The sequence below is a fragment of the Petaurus breviceps genome, unplaced genomic scaffold (genome assembly GCF_028583685.1).
Source record: "Petaurus breviceps papuanus isolate PSGF00001 unplaced genomic scaffold, PetGlider_PUasm1.0 90825, whole genome shotgun sequence".
In the NCBI taxonomy this organism is placed as follows: Eukaryota; Metazoa; Chordata; class Mammalia; order Diprotodontia; family Petauridae; genus Petaurus; species Petaurus breviceps.
The window spans coordinates 14,005,201-14,027,945 of NW_027187353.1; the positions used below are offsets into that span (position 1 = coordinate 14,005,201).

General features: G+C 36.6%; 1 protein-coding gene across 1 annotated transcript in view; it reads right to left on the bottom strand.

Annotated features, from left to right (window-relative positions):
* GRID1 (glutamate ionotropic receptor delta type subunit 1) overlaps positions 1-22,745 on the bottom strand; it is a 1,154,654-nt gene that overhangs the window by 142,696 nt on the left and 989,213 nt on the right. Inside the window, exons 9-10 of the mRNA XM_069071354.1 lie at positions 3,366-3,467; positions 1,954-2,151 (exon numbers count right to left, since the gene is read on the bottom strand). Coding sequence (XP_068927455.1) covers positions 1,954-2,151; positions 3,366-3,467 — 300 coding nt within the window. The remainder of the gene's footprint in view (positions 1-1,953; positions 2,152-3,365; positions 3,468-22,745) is intronic.

The window sequence follows — 22,745 nt, forward strand, 5'->3', positions numbered from 1 at the left end:
TTCTTTCTTTCTTTCTTTCTTTCTTTCTTTCTTTCTTTCTTTCTTTCTTTCTTTCTTTCTTTCTCCTTCCCTATGTCTCCCCTAAGCATAGCATAGTGCTTGACAGATATTATGTGCTTAATAAATTTGTGTTAAATATGATTTGCTCAAATCTGTTGGCCTTATCTGCCCCTAGGAAACCTTTCCTCCCATAATGATAGCCAATAAACAGGCAGGATTGTTGTGAAGACTAAATGAACAATGTTTGTTTAAAGTACTTAGCACAGTGCCTTGCACTTAGTAAGCACTAAATGGATGCTTATTCTTTTCCCTCTTCCTTGAGGATTCTAGCCCATGATGAACTTTCTATCCTATAGACTCCTCTGTATTTACTGTCTACACTCCACAATTCTGTGACCAGCCAAAGAGACTCTAATTTTGGCCAGAGTGGAGGACTCCCAGTATGGGAGTTCTCTCCTACATGACACAAACTATAGCTATTCATGAATCATGGGATCATAGATTAAAGCTGGAAGGGATATTGGAGGTCATCAAATCCAATTTGCTATTTTTACAGATGGTGAAACTGAGAGTTGAAGAGGTTAATTAATCCATTCAAGGTTAACAAAATGAGAGAATAAATATTTTCATACTGTCCCCTGATTGCAGCAGTCTTTCAAGTACCCCATGCTTCCTTCTCAGGAATTGTCTAAATTACCAGAAGATCAAATTACTTGTTCAGAATTATATAATTAATAAGTGGCAAAGGCGGGATGTGAATCCAGGAGTTCCTGACTGTAAGCCCAGCACTCACTCCATTAGGTAACATAGACTCTACACCTCCATTAATTTCTTACTATGAGTTAGTCTTGTTTCACCAGTCACATTGTCAAGACTCAAGGTTAGGGACTCTGCCTTCTCCTCTTCCTTTATCTATAGCTTCGGACAAGGCATGTAGCACATTGTAGATCCTCAACACTTAGGTGTTAGATAATGACCAGGGATGCTTCAGTCATCTTGGAGAGTTATAGGCCAGTGCTGTGATTCTTCTTTCTAAGACAGACTTCATGGAGTTGAGGGTAAGGTGATAAGATTTATTGAAGGAGAATTGAGCATAAACCGGGGGATGGAACTATATAGACTATACTTTAAGCACTTTTAGAATAGGAACAGAGACCAGCTGAAATAATTAACAGCTGGTTCAATCCTAGTACTAACCCTCTTGAGTCAAGGAAGTGGATCTTTCTGTAAGATAGATAGAGGACAATTGTTTGTCAAAAGCTAAGAAGTTGGCTTCCTCTACGTTGTATCTTTAACCTCCAGATCTGAAGGGCCACCATGCCCTGAAGTGTTTCAGGATGTTCAGGCCCATGGGCTCTCAGTGCCAGGATCAATAGCTCAGCTCCATCTAGGAAATGGAAAGACACTCATAGCAGGACTTTATCTTCATTACTGACTGCACCAGAGTGGTGGATAAACAAGGAACGGGATAAAAATACATGAGTTTTGGCAGATTCCTATGCATATCCTTCCAAATGGCACTGGAGTATTTACAAGAATTTCATAATTCTGTATTTCCACTTCTAAGTATCTCTTCTCAGCAACAGAAGGGATACCGAGGCACTCTGTTTTTGTGGTAAGGATTTTTCAGATACAGAGTTATTCTAAGTAAAAGAAAATAAGCTCTCTTTAATGACACATATTCCACCTTGGACATTAAGCTATTCTACAGACATGTCATTATGGCTTGAGTCTTCAGCTCTATTCCCAAATTAATGTATCATATAGGGAGTCATGCTTTAGAGAGGGGGAAATTCCTCTGTCATCCCACTATCATTTTTCTACTACAGTAAATATAGGATGTACCCAGTTTGTGCTCTTCCTTTGTGACTCAAAAAGGTCACAAAGATTACAAATGTGCAAAGGTCCAACAGGACTCATTTCTTCACTTCAATTCTCTTTTAGCAGACCTACCTTATTAATGAGTTCTCCAATCATCCCATTCCAGGAGGTGTTATGGAGCTGGTGACCATATTTGCCATCAGGAGCTTGATAAATCTCATACTTGAATCCTAGAGTCTTGGCCAGGGCATCGAGGACATCAATGGAGAAGCCCTTGTAGCGCTTTGGCTGCCCAAGTATGTTCTCCGCCACCATCACAAAAGGTTCTTCCTGAGAAAAATACAATGTTTAAGCTAATATTAAAGGCACTTATTTTCAAAGAATATAATTGAGTAGCAAGGATGTTAATGCTTGCTAGTTTGGGACTGCGACTACATAAAATATTAATGGAGAATGGGATTTAACATAAATTAAGAATAATTATGAAAACAATTCTAATGTACTGTTTGGGGCGACTGTTCTAGATATATCAGACCTCTGTTCAATAGCTATGTTTGTGGATCTCTAGTATGTTGGTGTAGGTGAAACCCAGTCCATAAATAATGGAATAATCATCTTTAGTTCAGATCTTTGAGATCTGTTCATTGTTGTGATCTGTTCATTTATTATAGAGGAAAACATATGGTCATAGTGGTGTCTCTGTCAATTCACATATAACTAGAAGAATATGTGCTTTTGTGGAGATATTCTATGGGAGATACCTCACTCTGTGAGTACTTGAAAAGATGTTAGCCTAAAGGGATTAGGGTCTTTTATTGTATCCCGAGTCATCTCCAATCATCTTGATGGATATCTGGTCACTGGATCCAGATGGCTCCAGAGGAGAAAGTGAGGCTAGTGACCTTGCCCAGCCCTCCCTCACTCCAATCAAAGTCAACCAAAAATCATGTCATCATTTCCCTGATGCCATGATCCTCTTCAAAAATGAAGGACAAACACAACCTGTGAGTAGACTGAGCTGCCTGAATAAGGACCCAACTACTTGGGTAACTCAGCTCGTCCTCTCCCTATCCCTACCCCCCGCCTCCTTCTCCTCTCCAAAGGAAAGCAAACTTTGATTCTATGGACAACTATATGGAATGACAACATTTTTCATTATTCCCTTCTCATGTATTCACCTAATCTAGTGTGATCCTTTTGGGAATGAAACTCAAGGAATTGTTTCAATTAACAAAATGTACTTAGGTGATTGGGTGAAGGAAGAGAGAGGGCCACTTCTAGGAGGAGGGAGGAAAATGCTATTATCTTCACCATTACTGCCAGAATGGAGGTGAAGGAATATCTGGGAAGAGAATAGAGAGTAGAAATATGTATAATATAGTTCATATGGAGTCAAATTTTGGAAAAGTTCTCTAGCTCCATTATTCAAGTCTCTCCCCTCCAAGGTAACATTATCAGTTTAATATATGGATAGGATATTAGAAGGGGCAAGGACATTTAGCAATAGATAGCATGGAGCTTTTGATTCCTTAACATGATCCTACCAAGACAGTCACCACTTTGAGTGTCAGTCCATGGAGGTGGCTGCCTGTGTGCCTCTCCTGCAGGCTGCCATTCAGACCCTTCTCTGAGTCCCAAGTCGCCAGCTGTGGAGGAGAAAAGAATAAAGATATAAAGAAAAGAATAACCATTCCCATGTTCCATTAATCCTTGCCAAGTCCCCTTCCCAGCTCAGATCCAGCATACGTATCCAGTTAGGAAGTGAGAACAAGCAAGCAATGACCCGTGGAATTTCTCATGAGCCTAGAATTGATCTGTAACTAATGGCAGTGAATAGGGCTTAGACTCAGAGTACCAAATTTACAGGGTATTAGTGTTACCTGCATATGTTCAGTAGTATAGAAATGGCTGCCCCCAGTTAGTGAGGATAATTTAACTAGAAATTTGCTGAGTGGCAGGCTATAGCGGGTGGCTCTTCCCACCCCTCCACTTAACTCCCTCTCAGCTGATGACCGACCCATTTCAGATCACTTTTCTGATACTAGGATTTCAATACATGTTACAATAAAAACTCCTAAGTGCATCTCTAGCCAAGAGTCCCAATGAGTTAAAGGGACGGAAGACTGTTTGGAAGAGATCGGAATTTCATCCAGTTGTTCTATTGTATTGTGAAGAATAATTACATCGGTGAATTGAAATGACTTATTAATTATATGTCAGTGGTGAAAATGTGAGTTCCTATATTCTTCCTACAAATGTCCCAGGCTACTTTATTATTCAAATCAGCATTTTTGTGCCTTCTGCTGCCACACAAGTATATATTTCATATCCTAGAAAAGGGGGTAAAAAAGTTTATCATGAATTCCAGGCTTTCTGTAGCAGACTTCGTCACTACTAACAGAACAATTTGGAGAAAAGTTCATAATACATCTGGCATGGTATGGAACTCATTGGAAGATGGGATACATTCTCACAGGAAACTTTATTTGTAAAATGACAAGCTATATGGGGGTTTCTTATAAACTTGTAAAGCCCATCCCCATGCAAACTTTTGCTCACAGAAAATTGGATGGCAGAATTTCTTTTGAAATAATCCTATTGTTTGATGATTCTCAGTTCCAAGCATACTGCTAAATGCTAGGGAGACAAAGAAATGCCAATACACAGTCCCTCATTCACCCTTCTCCTGTCCCTGTCCCCTTTTTCCCTCTTTTTCTTTCCCTCTCCCTGTCCTTGAGTCACAGTGACTCAGCTTCTGAAGGCTTCAGAGGGCAGAGTCATTCATGGAAGGGAAGTTAGCAATTTTATATCTCAATAGTGCAGTTTATGATGGGAAACCCTGATGTAAAGCATGATATCCATTCTGGCTGGAAAGGGTCTGTACTCTGATGCCCTCAGCTACACAGCATTTGTTGCTGATGAAGGACCTGATCCTATGAACCAATCTCAAAGGGGATATTGCATTTTCCTTTCCCAGTGTTGTCTCAATTGGAAACACCTTTGATCCAGGAGAGAAAAGCAATAAATCCAAGGTCTCAATTCATTTGTCCCTCTTGTCAGTGTCTCAACTATTGATCAATACATAGTCTCTGGATACTCCAGAAGTAGAGGAAGAGGGTGAACATTACCAGGGAGACCTGAAGATGGGATCAAAGGTCAGAACTTTTGTGGGAGAAGTCTCAAATCAAGTCCATAGGCCAGACTTCAAGGGCATGATCAAGATGGCAGAGATTTAAAGATCTTTTCAGTAAACTTTCAATATTTAGCTTTTGGCACAGGGGATAGAAAATGGCATAGAGTTAGGAAGGCCTGAGTTCAAATTTGGCCTCAGTTACATATTAGTTAAATGATTCTGGGAAAGTCACTTAACCTCTGTTTGCCTCAGTTGCCTCAAATATAAAATAAGGGTAACAATAATACCTACCTCCAAGGGTTATTGTGAGGATAAGATGAGAAAATATTTTTAAAAATCAGTTCCTAGCATACAGTAGGTGCTATATAAATGCATATCCCCTCCCACTTATATTCCCTTGACTTGATTCTTATTCCAGATTCTTAGAATAGGAAGAGCATAGAATTGTAGGATTATAGATGCAGAAATGGAAAGGACATCAGAAGTTACCTAATCCAATACCCCCATTTCATGGAAGATGAAACTGAGTCTCAGTGAGGGTCACTGACATGCCCAAGTGGCAGAGACAGGAATCCACACCATTTCCTCCCATTTTAAATCTAGTGGTTCTTCTACAATTTCTCATATCATGCACCCCTAGTTCTTGTGATAAGAATATGAAGGAAGTGGAACTTTATTATAAATATGTAGAAGCAGAATTCTCCTTTAAATTTGGGATAAAGGGGAGCTAAAAAAAATGTCTCAAAAAGGATGTTTGTAGATTAACCATTATACCACCTCTGACAACAAATATTTATAGACACACAGATATCACTATGGGTGCTTATAGAGGCCACTAGGTGGCACAATAGTGCACAGGACGCTGAACTTGGAGTGAGGAAGCCTAGAGTGCAAATCTGAGCTCAGACACTTACTAACTGTGTGACTCTGGGCAAGTCATTTAACCACCATCTACTACAGTTTTCTCATCTATAAAATGGAAATAAAAATAGTACCTACTTCCAGGGGTTGTTGGGAAGATCAAATGAGATATTTGTAAAGTGCCTTAAAAAACATTAAAATGCTATTTAAATGCTAGCTAGCATTATTGTTATTGTCGTTGATATTTTTCCATATATAAATCCACATATGCACATATACAATATGAACGTGCTTATATATGCATATTGCCTGTATGCCTATATTGCAGAATCACATATTTATAGATGGAAGATAATTCAAAGGCTATATCCCCAAAAGGAATCCCAACAAAAAAAACACACAAAAAGTTATTTTCTAGCCTCCATTTGCAGACCTTTAATGGGAGAAAAACAATTACCTTGAAGCAGTCCAGTCCCTTCATGCCAAGATCTAATTGTTAGCAATATTTCCCCCCTGACATCAGACTTCTTTTTTTCTCTTTACAACTTGCATCCATTTCCCCCATTTTTGCCCTCTGCAGTCGGACTGATTAAGTCAAATAAGTTTTCAAGTACTTGAAAATCACTATCATATTCCCTCTTTTTCACATTAAACCATCCCATTTCCTTTAGTTCATCCTCATATGGCATGATGGTGAGACTTTTAACCATCCTGGTTGTCCTTCTCCAGAAATTAAAACACATATCAATACTCTTGCAGAAATGTAGTTCCTAAAAGAGAATGGGGTTCTCTGGATGTGGTATCACCAATGCGACCAGAGGGAGAAATCACTTCCTTAATACTGCATGTAAGTCACGCCTTATGATGCCACAGGTCACAATGGCCTTTGTAATGGTCATATATGCCTGTTGAGTCATTGAGGCTATTATAAATTTCCCTAAAATCCATAGAAGTGAGAAGCCTTATACTCTGTACATTTCATAGACCCTCTCCACTCAAAAAATCCTTTCATTTGCATTATCTCAGCTGACCCTTGGTACAACCCTGATTAGGTAGGTATTTTTATAGCTGATGTAGAAATAGAAATACATTCAAATATAAATACACACACTAGACATGTATGTACACATACTATATATCTGTATGCATAGACATACATGTACAAATACACATGTGTACATGTACATGTAGACACATAATAGCAGGGCAAAATACTTAAATTTTATTGACAAAGTGGGGCTCAGAGAAGTCACATAATTTGCAGAAAGTCACATAGCAAGATTGAAAGTTAACAGAGGGGAAGATGACTGAATAACATGGGAAATACTAGACTCACCTAAATTATCCCACAAACAAGTTAAAATGTTACTTCAAAGTGATCTTTGATAAAATAATTAAAAGTCTGGATAAGGCAATTGTTCCCCTAACTGGACTTGAGAGGATCTCAGAAAATACTTGATCTCTCAGTAGCCTAATAGAAGTGCAAAACACCTCCAGGATGACTCTGCTGAATCAATAAACAACAAACCCTGGGGGTAGCTGCATTCAAGAACTTCCATCTCATTGATAATGTCAGGGTCTGACATCTGAACAGGGGAAGGTTGAGGGACCCTCTGCTGTCACAGGATCAGTGGTCCCAGGTTGAGCAGTGGCTGAGGAGGAGCAAGTAACACTCCTGGTGAGTTTAGTAGCAGAGGAGTGGGGACCCTACTGGCAATGGGCACTTGCAGGAGAGAAGAGACCCAGGTTTTCAGGGCAAGGGGGTGAACTGACATTTAAAGCCAGGAGAGACTACAGAGAGGGAGAACATTCATGGTGATAATGGGGCTGGGGTCCCTGGTTGTGGCTCAGGGGTAGAGAGGAGTCCTTGAAGTTAGGGCTGTAGACAAAGCTCAAAAAACATTAGCACAAAAAACCTGAAGCCTATGGCATCACCCCCACACCTAAGGAACAGAACCTGACTAAAATAATCAGCAACTCAATAATAATAATAATAACAATGATTAAGCAAAGGAGAAAGAAACCAACCATAGATAGCTACTTTGGGGAGACAAATCTTGGTTCATATTCAGAAGAAGAAAATGAAGTTAAAAAAAATTTCCTTTTCAAAGAAAAAATGTTAACTAGTCATAAGCCCAAAAATAATTCTTGAAAAAGCTTGAAAGGGATTTAAAAAGGAAATGAAAGAGATTGAGGAAATATGTATATATGTGTGTGTGTGTGTGTGTGTGTGTGCATGCTTGTGTGTGTGTGCATAACAATCCAAGAAAATCAAGAAAATTATGAAAGGAAAGCCAACCAACTGGGAAAAAATGTATCCAAAAACTTAAGGAAGAAAATAATTGCTTAAAATCTAGAACTGGACAAAGGGAAGCTAATGAAATTTTAAGACACCAAGAAATAATAAAACAAAATCAAAATAATGAAAAATAGAAGAAAATGTGAAGCATCTCATTAGAAAAGCAATTGATCTGAAAAACAGATCAAGAAGAGAGAATAAAAGAATTGTTAAAATAACAGAAAGTTACCATTTTTAAAAAGTCTAGATTCAATATTAGAAGAAATTATTAGGGAGAATTGCACTGAAGTTCTACAAAGAAAGGGTAAAATGGAAATTTAAAAACCCCATCAATTACCACCTGAAAGAGATCCCAAGATGAAAAGTCATAGAAATATTATAGTAAAATTTCAAAGCTCTGAGTTAAGAAGAAAATATTACAAGTAACAAGAAAAAAAAGTACTATGGAGCTACACTCACTCAGGATAACAAAGAGCTAGCAGCTTCTACATCAAAAGATCAAAGGGCCTGGAACATTATATTTTAAAGAACAAAGGAGCTAAGTTTGCAACCAAGAATAACTTACCCAGCAAAGCTGAGTATAATCCTGAATGAAAAGAAAAAGTGGACATTTAATGAATTTAAAACATTTCAGTATTAAGGACAAAAAGACCAAAACTCAATGGAAATTGACATATAAGATCCAGGAGAAACATAAGGTAAACACTAAAGAACATTAAAAATATATTTATATAAGAAACTCAAAAAGGTCAAAGTATTTACTTCTTATGTTAGAAAATGTTATCTGTACTCTTAAGAATGTTATCATTATTTGGGTAGTTTGAAGGAGCATACATAGATAGAAAGCTTGGACTTGAGTTTTAGTATGAGTGAATTAGTCTAAAAAGTAAAATTAGGTATGGAAAAGTAAAATGGAGCAATTATCTAAAATAAATGAGGCATGGATGCAAGAACTGTTACAATGGAAACAGGTGAGGGGTGGAGGGCTATAAGAGTAGGAACCTTATTCTCATAACTGTGTGAAAGAAGGAATTATATATGTATGTATAAAAGTTTCTAAATTTATAAAGAAATAGAAGGATATGGGAGGATAATGGAGAGATTTGTAGAAGGGTGTGTAGATCAAGAAGTAGGAATTTGGGGAGAGAAGATAAGGGACGAATTCTTAGAAGGATAGGTAGATTAAGGAATAAGCAGATGAAGGGAAAAGATTAGGGAGGGATTCTTTAAAAGGGTCCAGATTATGGAGGTAGTGACTAGAAATCAGACTTTGGGGGGATAGGATAAAAAGAGAGAGTGAGAAGGATTATAGTGATGACAAACAGGATGGAGAGAAATATGCAAATATAGCTTTGCATATGAATGGCATGAACTCACCCATAAAATATAACTGGATAGCAGAATGGATTAAAAATATAAATCTGGGGGCGGGCCAGGTAGCACAGCGAGTAAGAGCACCGGCTCCAGTGTTGAGAAGACCTGGAGATCAAATCCTGGGCTCAGACACTTAGCACCCACCCAGAAACACCTGGCCATGTAACCTTGAGCAAGTTACTTAACCCCAATTGCTTAGGGGTGGCCAGGTGGCTCAGCGAGTAAGAACACCGGCTCCAGTGTCGGGATGACCTGGATCAAATCTGGGCTCAGGTACTCAGCACCACACCCAGAAATAACTGGCCGTGTAACCTTGAGCAAGTTACTTAACCCCGATTGCTTTTAATATATATATATATATATACTTGTATATATACATATATATATATAAATCTGGAAATATGCTGTTTACAAGAAATACATTTAAAAACGAGATACACACAAAGTAAAAATAAAGGGCTAGAGAAGAATTTTGCATGCTTCAGCTGAAGTAAAAAAAAAGGGTAGCCAACTAAGATCTCAGATATAGTTAAAGCTAAAATATATTTAAAGAAATAAAGAAAAAATTATTATGATAAAAAGTATCATAAATAATGAAGCAAAATAAATACTGAATCTATATGTACTCAATGATATAACATCTATTTTTTTAATTAGCAAGTTAAGTAAATTGCAGGTGGAAATATATAACCATACCTTAATAGTGGGGGACTTTAACCTTGCCCTCTCAGAATTAAATAAATCTAACCAAAAATAAAATAAACAAGAAATACATTAAGGAGGTGAATAGAATTTTTTTGAGGCAACTGGGTTTAGGTGACTTTCCTATAGTCACACATCTATAAATTTGAACTCTGGTCTTCCTGACCCCAAGTCTGGATGTTCTATTCACTGTGCCACCTAGCTTCCCCACATAGAATCTTAGATAAGTTAGATATGATAGCTACCTGAAGAGAACTGAATGGAAATAAAAAGAAATATACTTTTTTTTCTCAGTGATAGATTTACAAAAATTGAAAGTATATTAGGGCATAACATTTTATAGTTAAATGCAGAAAAGTAGAAATATTAAATGCATCCTTTTCAGATCACAATTCAATAAAAATTATATTCTATAAAGAACCACAAAAACACAAATTAAAAACTAGGGACTAAATCACCTAACCTTAAAGAATGACTGATTTAAAGAATACATCATAGAAACAATCATTAAGTACATTTCATAGAATGACAATAATGAGAAAAACATATCAAAATCTATGGGATGTAACAAAAGAAAATCAGAGGAAAATGTATATTTTCTCTAAATGCTTATGTCAATAAAATGCAGAAAGAGCAGACTAATGAATTAGTTATACAATTAAAAAACACTAAAAAAGAACAAATTTAATATTCCCAATTCAATATCAAATTAGAAATCCTAAGAGTGAAAGGTGAGATTAATAAAATTGAGTGTAAAGAACCACTGAATTGGGAAATAAAATTAGGAGGTAAATTTATAAAAAAAAAAAAAACAAGAAAACAGACCATTGATTAATGTGATTTTTATAAAGAGAGAAGAAAACCAGATCACTAGTATTAAAAATGACAAGGGTGGATATATCACTAATGAAGATGAAATCAAAGCTATTACAAGGAGTTATTTTGCCCAATTATATGCCAATAAATTTAACAATTTAAGTTAAATGGAAAATCTCCAAAAATATAAACTGCCTAGATTAACAGAAAAGAAAATAGAATATACAAATATATAAAATATATAAATATTTTAGAAAAAGTAATTGAACAAACTATAAATAAGCTTCCTAAAAAATCAGGACCAAATAGACTTACCAAGTGAATTCTACCAAAAGTTTGAAGATCAACTAATTTCCAGATTAAATAAATTATTTGGAATAATAGGCAAAAGAAGTGTCCTATCAAACTGCTTTTACATAACAAATATTGTACTAATACCTAAACCAGGAAGAGCAAAAACACAGAAACAAAATTATACACCATTTTCATTAATAGTATGAATATGGATCTAAAAATCCTAGATAAAATTCTAGATTGGAGACTACAACAATATATTACAAAGATAATACATTGTGACATAGTGGGATTTAAGCCAGCAATGCAAAGATGGTTTAACATAAGAAACACTATTAACATAATTGATTACATCAATAAAAAAAGTAACAAAGATCATGATTATGTCAATAAATACAGAAAAAGCTTTGATAAAATATAATACTCTTTCCTATTAAAAGCACTCAAAAGCATAGGTATAAATGGATCTTTATTTAAAATGATTAGAAATTTTTACCTAAACCATCAGCAATCATTACTTGTAATGGGGACAAGCCAAAATCTTTCCCAATAAGATCAGAAGTGAAACAAGGATGCCCATTGTCAACAATATTATTTAATTTTGTATTAGAATGACTACCAATAGCAATGAGAAGAAAAAGAAACTGAAGGAATAAGAATGGACAATGAGGTAATAAAGCATCTCTTTTTGCAGATGATATGATGATTAACTTGGAAAATCCTAAAGATTCTACTACAAAGTTAGTGAAAACAATGAATAATTTTGCAAAGTACCAGGATGTAAAATAAACCCACATAAACAATCAGTATTTCTATATATCACCAATAAAATCTTGCAAGAAGAGATAGTAAAACAGACCCCATTTAAAATAACTGTAGACTGTTTAAAATACCTGGGAGTATACCTATCAAGACACAGGAACTACATTAACATAATTATAAAGCACTTTTTATACAAATAAAGCCAGATTTAAATAATTGGGGAAATATTAATTGTTCATGCAGAAACACAGCAATATAATAAAAATGGCAATTTTAACTAATCTATTTATTCAATCCTATATAATTAACTTAGCCAAAAAAAATTTTACTGAGCTAAAAATACAATAACAACATTTGTTTGGAAGAACAAAAGGTCAAGAATATCAAAGGAATTAATGGAAAAGAATGTAAAGGAAGGAGATTAGTATTACCAAATCTTATCTCCTCCTATAAGGCAATAATTATCAGAACTCTCTGGTACTGGCTAAGTGGTTCAGTGGAACAGAATAGACATACAATACACAGTAGCAAGTGATTATTGTAACCTTGTGTTTGAGAAATGTAAAGATGTGAGCTTTCGGGATAAGAATTCATTATTTGTTAAAGATTGTTGGAAAAACTGGAAAGCAATCTGGCAGAAATTAGGCATGGACAAATATATTATACTATTTACTAAGATAAGGTCAAAATGGACACATACCCTAGATATAAATGGGGATATTGTAAGAAAATTAGAAGAAAGAATATGGTGCAAATTACCGATCTGATTGAGGGATAGGAGAACAATTTATGAATAAACAAGAGATAGAGAACTTTGTGAGATATAAAATGGGTAATTGCAGCTACATCAAATTAAAAAAAAGTTTTTCGACAAATGAAATCAATGGGCCAAGATTAGAAGAGAAATAGAAAACTGGGAGCAAATTTTTATGGTTTCTCAGGTGAAGGTTTCACATTTCAAGTATATAAAGAACTTTATCAACTACACTGCCTAGCCAATCCTATAGGTATTATTTGGTAGGGAACTGGATAGAGATTGCTGCCCTCTCATGAACAAAACATTAATTTTTGGGTGAGGGTGGTACATTGAGGACATTTTTTCAAGTAGGGAAAGAAGGCAAGTAATAGAAGGAAATTCAATATGTGCTCTTCACTAACCTAGCTAATTCAACCTAAAATAGAACTGAGCCAAACTTCTGTAAATAGTTGGTGGGTTTATTTCTTTAGAGTCTAGAATACACCAGTGCTATACAGAGTTTTCAGTGACTCAGTTGCTATTCACATTTGAAAGTCTATCACTAGGGGATATTCTCTGTTCCCACAGAGCCTGTCACTCTGGACCCCAATATAGGACGAGTGATTTTAATTTCAATAAATTTTGATTTTTAATTTATTTTGACTTTACAACATTCAATTCCACAAGCTTTTGAGTTCCAAATAATTTTGATTTTGAGAAACCACATGCAGGTAGTAGATGTATGTCACACTTGGTGAGAAGAGAAAAATAGTCTATTTAAATTAAAAGACAAATAGAATGCCCATCCTCATTTCCCCCAGTGGTCTCTGAAATTTACAACATTCACACTGCCCCACCTTTGGGAGAAAGAAAGATTTGTCCCTCTTCCCCTTGAGCTGTGATTTCCCCCTTCGCCAGGCAGAGAGGTACATGACTCAGTCTATAAGAAGTAAGTGATGCAGATAAGGTTGATAAATGGGACTTGAGGAAACCTTTGGCCCAGAGAATTCCAGCGTCTACATCTGCCAGCTCCAGACCATTTCATTTGTACCTAAGTGTGTCAATTTTGACTTCTACTTCTACTTGTGGACAATATTTTGTTTATGGGATCGATGAATTTACGGACACACACAACAATTTTTGACAGCTGACCTGTCAAGATCAGTGCCTGAAAAACTAATTTCCAGCACGGTTAAACAAAACGCAAGCTGTTACGATTTGATAAGACCATTACAGTTTTCATTTACGCTGGAAATCTGCTCTATCCCTACCAGAAATGTGGAGCCAGAGGTTACAACACAATCATCACTTGAAAAGAGATATACGACTTCTAAATCTGATTATGACAAACAAGTGTTCTTAGGATCAACCAGTTGTAGAATGAATTTGATAAACCACTGGGCTCTAGAAAATATATTTTCTAAGTCAATCCAGGGTGGTAGTAATATTCAAGTTCAGGGGTGTTTGCGTGTGTGTCTGTGTAATATGTGGTGATTCAGGACTTTGGGGCATTCTCTTTAATAAATTCCTTGCTATAAAAACTACAGAATAGCCCCAGTTCAGAGAACAAGCTGAGTTATATGTAAGCAGGTTATAGGCATGGCTCAAAATGGCATTCCTCCTTATAAAACAGGAAACCAATTGTTCTGCACCCTAACTCAGGGTGAGAACATCCTAGATCTCTGATATAATGGCACTTGTCTATTCTCTGAAAATTTAGAGGCTTGACAGTTATGTTTTATAGATTAAGGTGCTGGTATAGTAAGATTGATAAAAATGGCAGATCAGGGCATATAAGAAAAAAAAATAAACTACCTATGAAAGAAGAGTAGTTTGTGGTTTGGAAGAGGATTGAGTAAGTTTTTCAGAAATATGATTCATAGATGCTCTGGCCAAAGGCTCCGATCAGCATAATATGAAATGAACAGTGATCAGCACTGGTCAAATGGAGACAGAGCATTTTAGGGCATCGCCTCACTAAGAAAGATCAGTAAACAATGAATGCACAATCCTCCCCTACCCCACACCAAACAATAGCAATAATAATATTGTTTTGGAGGCTTTCAATGTAAAATACAAGATCTAGCAAGTCCTACCCAACTAGAAAGATTTTGAATATAGGCCCAGGTTGGACTAAATATCTGTCATCCTAGGACCAGCCTACCTAAATTCAAGGTCATTTATCCAGAGACAGAGACATGCTGATGACAACATTTGACCTTTGTCCCACAGGCCTTCTATTAAAAAAAAATTGAAAGGTTACAATCTACATTAGTTACAGTAATGGCCAGATGTATGAAATCACACTTCATTTAAGTATAAGAATAATAAACCCTCTCTTAACTTGTGCATCATTTTTTACCGATTTTATTTTATAAAAAAATGCTGTCACTAGTTTCCATAATAAATCATAATATTGGCTCAACAACATAAACACTGACTCAAATCAGCTTGAATCTGGAACTTTGGCCAACAAAGTCTAGGCAGAAATAGATGATGATAGCCAAGTTTCAAAACCATTTATTTGCAAAATAATATCTCAGTGGCTTTCCCACTAACACTTTTCCCTAATGCCTAATGAAGAGTTGACCCCAGTATTCCCAAAAGCTTAATTAGTTAAAGTTAAATTAATTAATTTAAATTAATTAAATTAAATTAGTTAAAAGTTAACAGTATAATACAAATTTTGACTTTTTTTGTAAGCTAAAACACTTAAGTCTGGGCTGATAGATGGAATGGATATACTTATGTATATTATGCATATATATGTATTAAGTTATATATAAACTAGAAAGAGAGAGGGAGGAAAGACATAGAGAGAGACATAAGATGTGGAGAAGGTGCCACCTTTTACTGATAAAATGCCCTCATCCAGGCAATCAATGAAATAATAAACCCAATCTCTCATCTCTGTGCTTTGGCACTGACTGTTACACATTTCTGCAATGCTTTCTAATCCCAGATTCTTTCAAAGTAAAGTCCAATTCCTATGCCCTAGAGGATTTTGCTGGTTTTCAACAATTTTTCCACTCAAGATACTGTCCATCTGCTCTGTATGTATCTTAGATGTCCCTAGCTATTTACATGCAGTCTATCATGTTAGAATTGAGAATGAAGGCTCCTCATAGTCAGGAATTGTTTTTAACCTTTCTTTGTATCTCCACTACTTAGCAAGATGCAGGGCACATTGAAAGCATATATCAATTGCTTGTTGACTGACTTTCCATATCCACATATCCATCCATCCAAAAAATTTATATTTACAAGGAAGCTCATCACTAAAACATTGATACCAAAAAGTGACACTTTTTTAAAGTGGCGTGGTGGGGTCTTGGGAAGCCCTAAAGATGATAACCTGCATCTGGGAAGCAATATGCATACTGATGAAATGATATGAATAATTCAAGATGCCAAAGTAAGTTCTAATTGTATTAAGGTAAAGACATAGTATCCAATCATTAAAAAAGCACATCTACCAAAATCCGAGAGCCCTGTTAGTTCCTCAAGAAATCTCCCACTCATGTTTCATAAAATATTTAAACAACCATATTCACCAGTAACTCTAAAAGAGCTGACTGTGTAACTATTTAAAAAAAGGATTAAGGCATAGATTTGATGCATATGGAAAGTGTGGTTCACATGTAACTGGGAGTAGAAGCAGATATACTGGATAACAGTAACAGAATCCAAAAAGATATTGAGGAATAGAACAGTGGTTAGAATGTAGCAGATTGTGTGGTATGAGTGAAAATAGCCAAGGACTTGAAGTTAAAGGATCAGTATCATCACTCCAGTACCTTTGCCAAGAAAACTCCAAATGGGGTCACAGAGAATCGAACATGACTATAAAAAAATGACTGAACAAAAACCATAATAAATGTAAATCTCAGTTCTGCCACTTATGATCTGTGTGACCTTGGGCAAGTTAATTAACCTCTTTGGTCCTCAAGATTTTTCATCTGTAAAAGTGAAGGGGTTGGAATAGATGATCTATAAGTCACCTTTCAACTGAAAATCTATGGTCCTATAAAATATTTTGTATTAACAATGAAATTCAATAGATAAAAATGCAGGAGTCTACACAGAGTTTTAAAATATGGATTTCAGAAGAACAAGATGGAAGACAACAGAGGTGGTCTGGTCGAGAGCTCATGAGAAAAAGATTTTGGAGTTTTAGTGGATTGCAAGCTAAACATGAGTTAACTGAAAGTCAAGCAGTGTCTCTCCACTCCAGTTCCCCAGATTGGGGGAAGTCAATATGTACTGAGGGTGCATTTATAGAAATATGGTGTCTAAAATGAGGTAGAACTAGGAAGGAAACGGTCTGTCTGCCCTCTGCTCAGATAGCAGGACTAATAACTACACTTTGAGGGTTCATGTTTCAGGAAGGACATTCATTACACAGAGCAGATGAAGAGGAGGACAAACAGGTAGGGAGTTCACTAAAAGGAGTGCTATGTGAAGGTACTAGATGATCTTAGTCTGGAAAAGGATGCCTCAAATGGAATGCAATAGCTGCCAATCCCTAGAATCAGTCTCCTAGGACTAAAAATTCACTCTAATTTCACTCTGAAGGATGAGAAATTCACTCCCTGATCAAACTCAATTTTCTAAGCTGGGTTTCATATCTCAGCATGAATAAACTTCCCTCCCACTGCAGAGATTTATTTACTCCTTTGGAGAGAGTCTGATTTGGACTTTTTTTCCCCTTGTATTTCTTGAGGCTGATTGAAAACATTAAAACTTTCAGTCATGAAACTCAAGTGTTAATGATTCTAATGATTCAAAGAGACTATGAATAAATACTATGCACCATAAACAGCAAATGGACTATTGAAAAGAGGCTGGATATTGATTCTGTGGGAAGATTTCTGCAGGAAAACCCCAGTTTGCTTTGCCCAATACCTATTTAAAGTGGCCATCTGTAACCGTCCCAGTAGAAAAGAAGATAGAACATATGTTGTGGTCATGTTGCATCTATATTAGTCAGTGAGTGTTACAGGCTATGAGTCAGACAATCTCAAGAGACCTCTTTGGGTTGGTATGTGTTAGGCTCTACCAGAAAGCTACTAAAAAAGTTTTTTTTTTTTAATGTGGTGGGGGGATTAAGGGAATTTACTATCAATTGAATGTAAATTGAATCAATTTACAATCAATTTGTGTAGACTTTGATGAGTATCTCCCACATGGATGATGCAGACCCTCATAAGGTATCCCACTGAGAGCACAAATGACATTGGATTAAGTCTCAACAACTAGTATTTCTCCAGGATAAATTGACTGGTTGGGAGTCATCTTTTGTTGCTTCCTAGATGACAGGTTTCACTGATTAGTCTGCCCTCCAGATGAAATCAGTCTCTTGGGAGGACAGAAACTAGAGCAATCTTTATGGAGGACTTCTCTCTCCTTCCCTCTCTCCTCTACCCTTCTCTCCTACTTCTCCCCTCTCTCTCCCCTGCCCGCCCTGCCTCAGACACCTACAAGCTATGTGGCTCTGAGCAAGTCACTTAACCATGTTTGCCTTAGTTCCACATCTATAAAATGAGCTGCAGAAGAAAATGGCAAGCCACTCCAATATCTCTGCCAAGGAAACCCAAATGGGGTCATGGAGAGCTGGACACAACTGAACAATAACGACGTCAATCCAATTGGAAAAGGTAGTTGAATTTCTAATAATCCCAAGGGCACAGCATATCTACACTGCCGAAGACAGTCCCCATACAAGGAGTTCTCTACAGTAATAAAATCATGACGAGACCACCTATGCCTACACCACCAAAGCAAAAGGAAAATATTACATAACGTCTGAAACATCAGTCTCAGGCAATGTATGAAAATACACACATGGAGAGAATCTGAAAATCAGCTTAAACGGTATTACTTATCTGCGCTCAATGCAGAATTAATGATGCTCAAAATCAAAGTGATGTCCAAATACACAGATACTATAAGGATATATACAAGTCCAATTGTAGCTAGCTAACAATTCCAGAAAAAGCACACAACTGTCATTTGGTGTGGATGTCACTGTTGTCTTGGAGTCAAAGGCAATGCACTAGTCTCCCGAGACTTACTGGGATCTAGAATTATAAGATTAGTCATGGCTACAACAGAATAATGGAATGGAGTGCCTCTGGAATTTGTAAATTTCCTGTCACCAGAGCCCATCCAGTAGAGGACAGACAACCATTTGTTCGTACTGATGTCGCTGGAATTCATTATTTAGTTTGGTGTCAGATTAGATAAGCCTTGAGGTGTCATGCAAATCTAAGATTTCATGACCCTATAATGCCAAGAGTCATTTCATTTCACTATATCCTGGATATAGCATCGTTGATAGTACAATTTCAATCTCCATCACACACACACACACTCACACACACATATACACACACATCCATCAACCTATACCTACTCATCAGGTACCCTGTTCCAGTAACCTTCCAGAAATAGCTTCAGCCTAAATCCAGGACCTTTTATAAGATTGAACATGAAAAACAACAAAAATTGGATTTCCCAAGAGCATCTATTTATGAACCTTAGAACTGATACTGGACCAAGAAATGCAGTCACAAAATGTAGTTGTTTGACTGCAAGCTCATTTACCCACTGGAGAAGTGCTGGAAAATATGTGTTCTATTTTTCATATGTCAGATATAGCCTGACCCTTGGTAGTAGCTAAGAGTTATCTCTGTGGCCAGTTCATAGGATTATAGATGCAATTCTGAAAGGACACTTAGTGATCATCTAGTTCTCTCCCTTAATTTGACAGAAGAATAAATTGAAGGACAGATGAATTAATTTGCCCAAGGTCAGCCAGGCAACACGTTACAAAGCTGAGATTAAAATTCAAGTTCTCTAAATATGAAAATATTTATTTATTCTTTATTTATAATTATGTAGATTATAACAAATATATAATATAATATATAAAGATATGAAAGAATAAATGTATATATAATAAATATGTGGAAGACTATCTATCTCCATTTAATTCCTCTGCCCACTCACTAGATTTCTGCATAATTCTCTGAGAACTGCCCAACCACACACACTGAACATAGCTTTTGCTACTCTTAGCCTCATAAAGAACCCATCAATCTCTTCAATATTTTCCATTGTGTCTTAAAAATAGCATAGGCCAATAGATCTGACATTCATTAGTAATTATTCTCTTGGAAACATACATATATGCAAACTAAAATTTCAATAATAGACTAAAGTAATCTCAAAACTAAACAATAAAAGCTGATTCATCAACACTGAAGGTGAAGAATTTCCCACATTAGCCATTCTTATGATCATTCCAGTGGTAGAAATCAGTAATATTTTCTTCAGAATTAACATATCTCACAGATGCCAAGAAAAACAGCCAACATCAAGTCACCAACATCAGGGAATGTCTGTTGCTTGTTCTTATAAGTTAATGTTTTTTTTTATTTTTTGTTGTTGTTTTTTTATATAAGAAAACATCATATAATGATAACCTGCATCAAATCTGTACCCTCAAATATTTTTCTCCTCCCATATTGTACCTGTTTGTTTTTGCTTGTTGGGCCCAGTCTCTTAGAAAATCCCTTCTTAGGGTGGCTAGGTGGCACAGAGAATAGAGCACTGGTCCTAGAGTGAGGAGGACAAGAATTCAAATCCGGCGCCAGACACTTAAAGCTTACTAGCACTGTGACCTTGGGCAAGTCACTTAACCCCAATTGCCCTGCCTTTCCCTCCCCCCAAAAGAAAAAAAAAAGAAAAAGAAAAGAACAGAAAATTTCTTCTGACAGTGCTTGAATGGTAGATACAGGCTTACTTCAATTCTCTCTGCTTGTATTTACCATTTCTCAGGCATTCATGCCTCCTCATTGTAAGGAGAAAAGGGTAGAGAAGGAAAGCATAGGGAGATAGATGAACATTACTCACACCTATCCCCATCTGAGAAATCTTTACAAGTAAACATCTCATCTCTATCCAGGGAATATAAACATGTAGCCATCATGCCTTCACCTCTGAGCTGGATAAATTGTTTCAATTAGTCTCACTGTATGAAGGCTGAGAGACAATAATAGGTTGATGACATTGAAACAAGAGTAAACTGAATGAGGAGATTGGCTGCCCAGACAGCAGAGATACCAAGTAAGATACAGCACTTAATGAAACAATCATAATAATGGCAAAGGCAGCCTGAAGAAGGTACATCATGCCTCCCTGCTTAATTGGATATTATATTGGGAAAGTGCCTCACCGCTGTTCACAAACGTGTTCATCACATGTCTGTGACACTGAAAAGGACAGAGCTGAGGACAAAATTAAAGAGAGGTATGAGAGATTCCCCCATCAAAATGAAGTCAAGGTATTTAGCCCTTTAGCCTCTCCCATGCGACTACCTGGCAAAATGAAAGGCATCAACATCCTTCGCTACCCACCCACTTTACATCAGTCAGACTTTACTGGGTAGACTCCATGAGTCTCAGAATGATGAAGTATTGGGATTATTATTAAAAAGACCATAGGAGGGCAATTATTCCGATCTCTATTTGGACAGTAATTAACTCTTCAAAATGTCTAACGTGGTCATCCAATCTTAGCTTAAAAAACAACAAAGTAAGGGGGTAAGTCTCCACAGGCAGCCCATTATACTTGAGTAAAGCTCTAGCTGTTAAGAAGTATCTCCTTACATCAAAACTATTGTGTCCCTTTTCTGTGGTATCAAAAAGAAAATAGAAGTCTAATTCCCTGTCCACATTAGAAGCCATTGGAGTCTTGAAGATAGTTCATGCATCCCACCCTAAAGTTTCTTCTCCAGTCAATGCATATCCAGTTCCATCAATCAACTTTGTACAGCATGTCTTTGAGGCCCCCTGCCTTCCTGCTCACTTTCCTTTCTATACTTTCTAGCTTGTCAAAATGCTTCTTAAAATCTGGTTCTGAAAACTGAATCCAAAACCCCAGATATGGTAATTACCAAGACAGAATACAAAGGGACAATCACATCTTTCACTCTAGACAACCTGACTCTCTCACTTTAACTTAGTAATAGCATTCACATTTTCAACTGCCATGTTACATTGCAAAATCATTTTGAGATTTTTATCTACCAAAACTCTCCAATTTTTACCATATATGCTCAATATCATTCTAGATAATTCTTTGAGAAATAAAAGGGAAGAAATGACTCCAGCCTTTAAGTGTCTTACAATTGAGAGGGAAGGGGAGAAAGTGGAAGTCAGAGAGAGACAGATAAACAGAGAGTAAATAGATATGAAAAAGATCGACATAAATCATTACTTTTCCCACATATGACTATTTGTAATTGTTGTTGTGTTTGAAGAGGACCATGATATCAGGAAGATGATGACAGGATTTGCAGTTCACTTTGATTTGAGTGAGGAAGGGCTTTGCAAGGTCACCAGCCTCACTTTCTCCTCCAGGGTCATCTGGGTCCAGTGTTCTGATATTTATCAGGACTATTGAGGAAGACCCAGGATGCACTAGGAGATCCTGACCCTTTTAGGCTAAGACCTTGTCAGGTTCTCACTTTGAATGAGAATTCCAAGGCCCATTCAGTTAATTGGCCTCTTTAAGAAGTAAGTCAAAGCACGGTCCCTTTAATTAGAAAAAAAAAAAAAGAAAAATCAAACTGGGAGGTCTTGTATAGCTTATTCCCACCCTCTCCACTGGGACCTTTCATCAGGATCAAGTACTGGGCTGTGACTTGGGCATAAGAAATGAACTCCCAAGCCCAGAATACCCTCAGCATTTCACCAGATTCATCACTAACAAGCCAGCTAGATAGAAGCAAAAGGGATATCCTGCTTCATCTATCTTGTTGCCTCTTGCAGTGCAGAAATGATGATCATTTATACATATATACATCCTTACACACATACATGCATTACATATACATACATGCACATCACAAATATGTGCATGTACATACATAATGTATATAC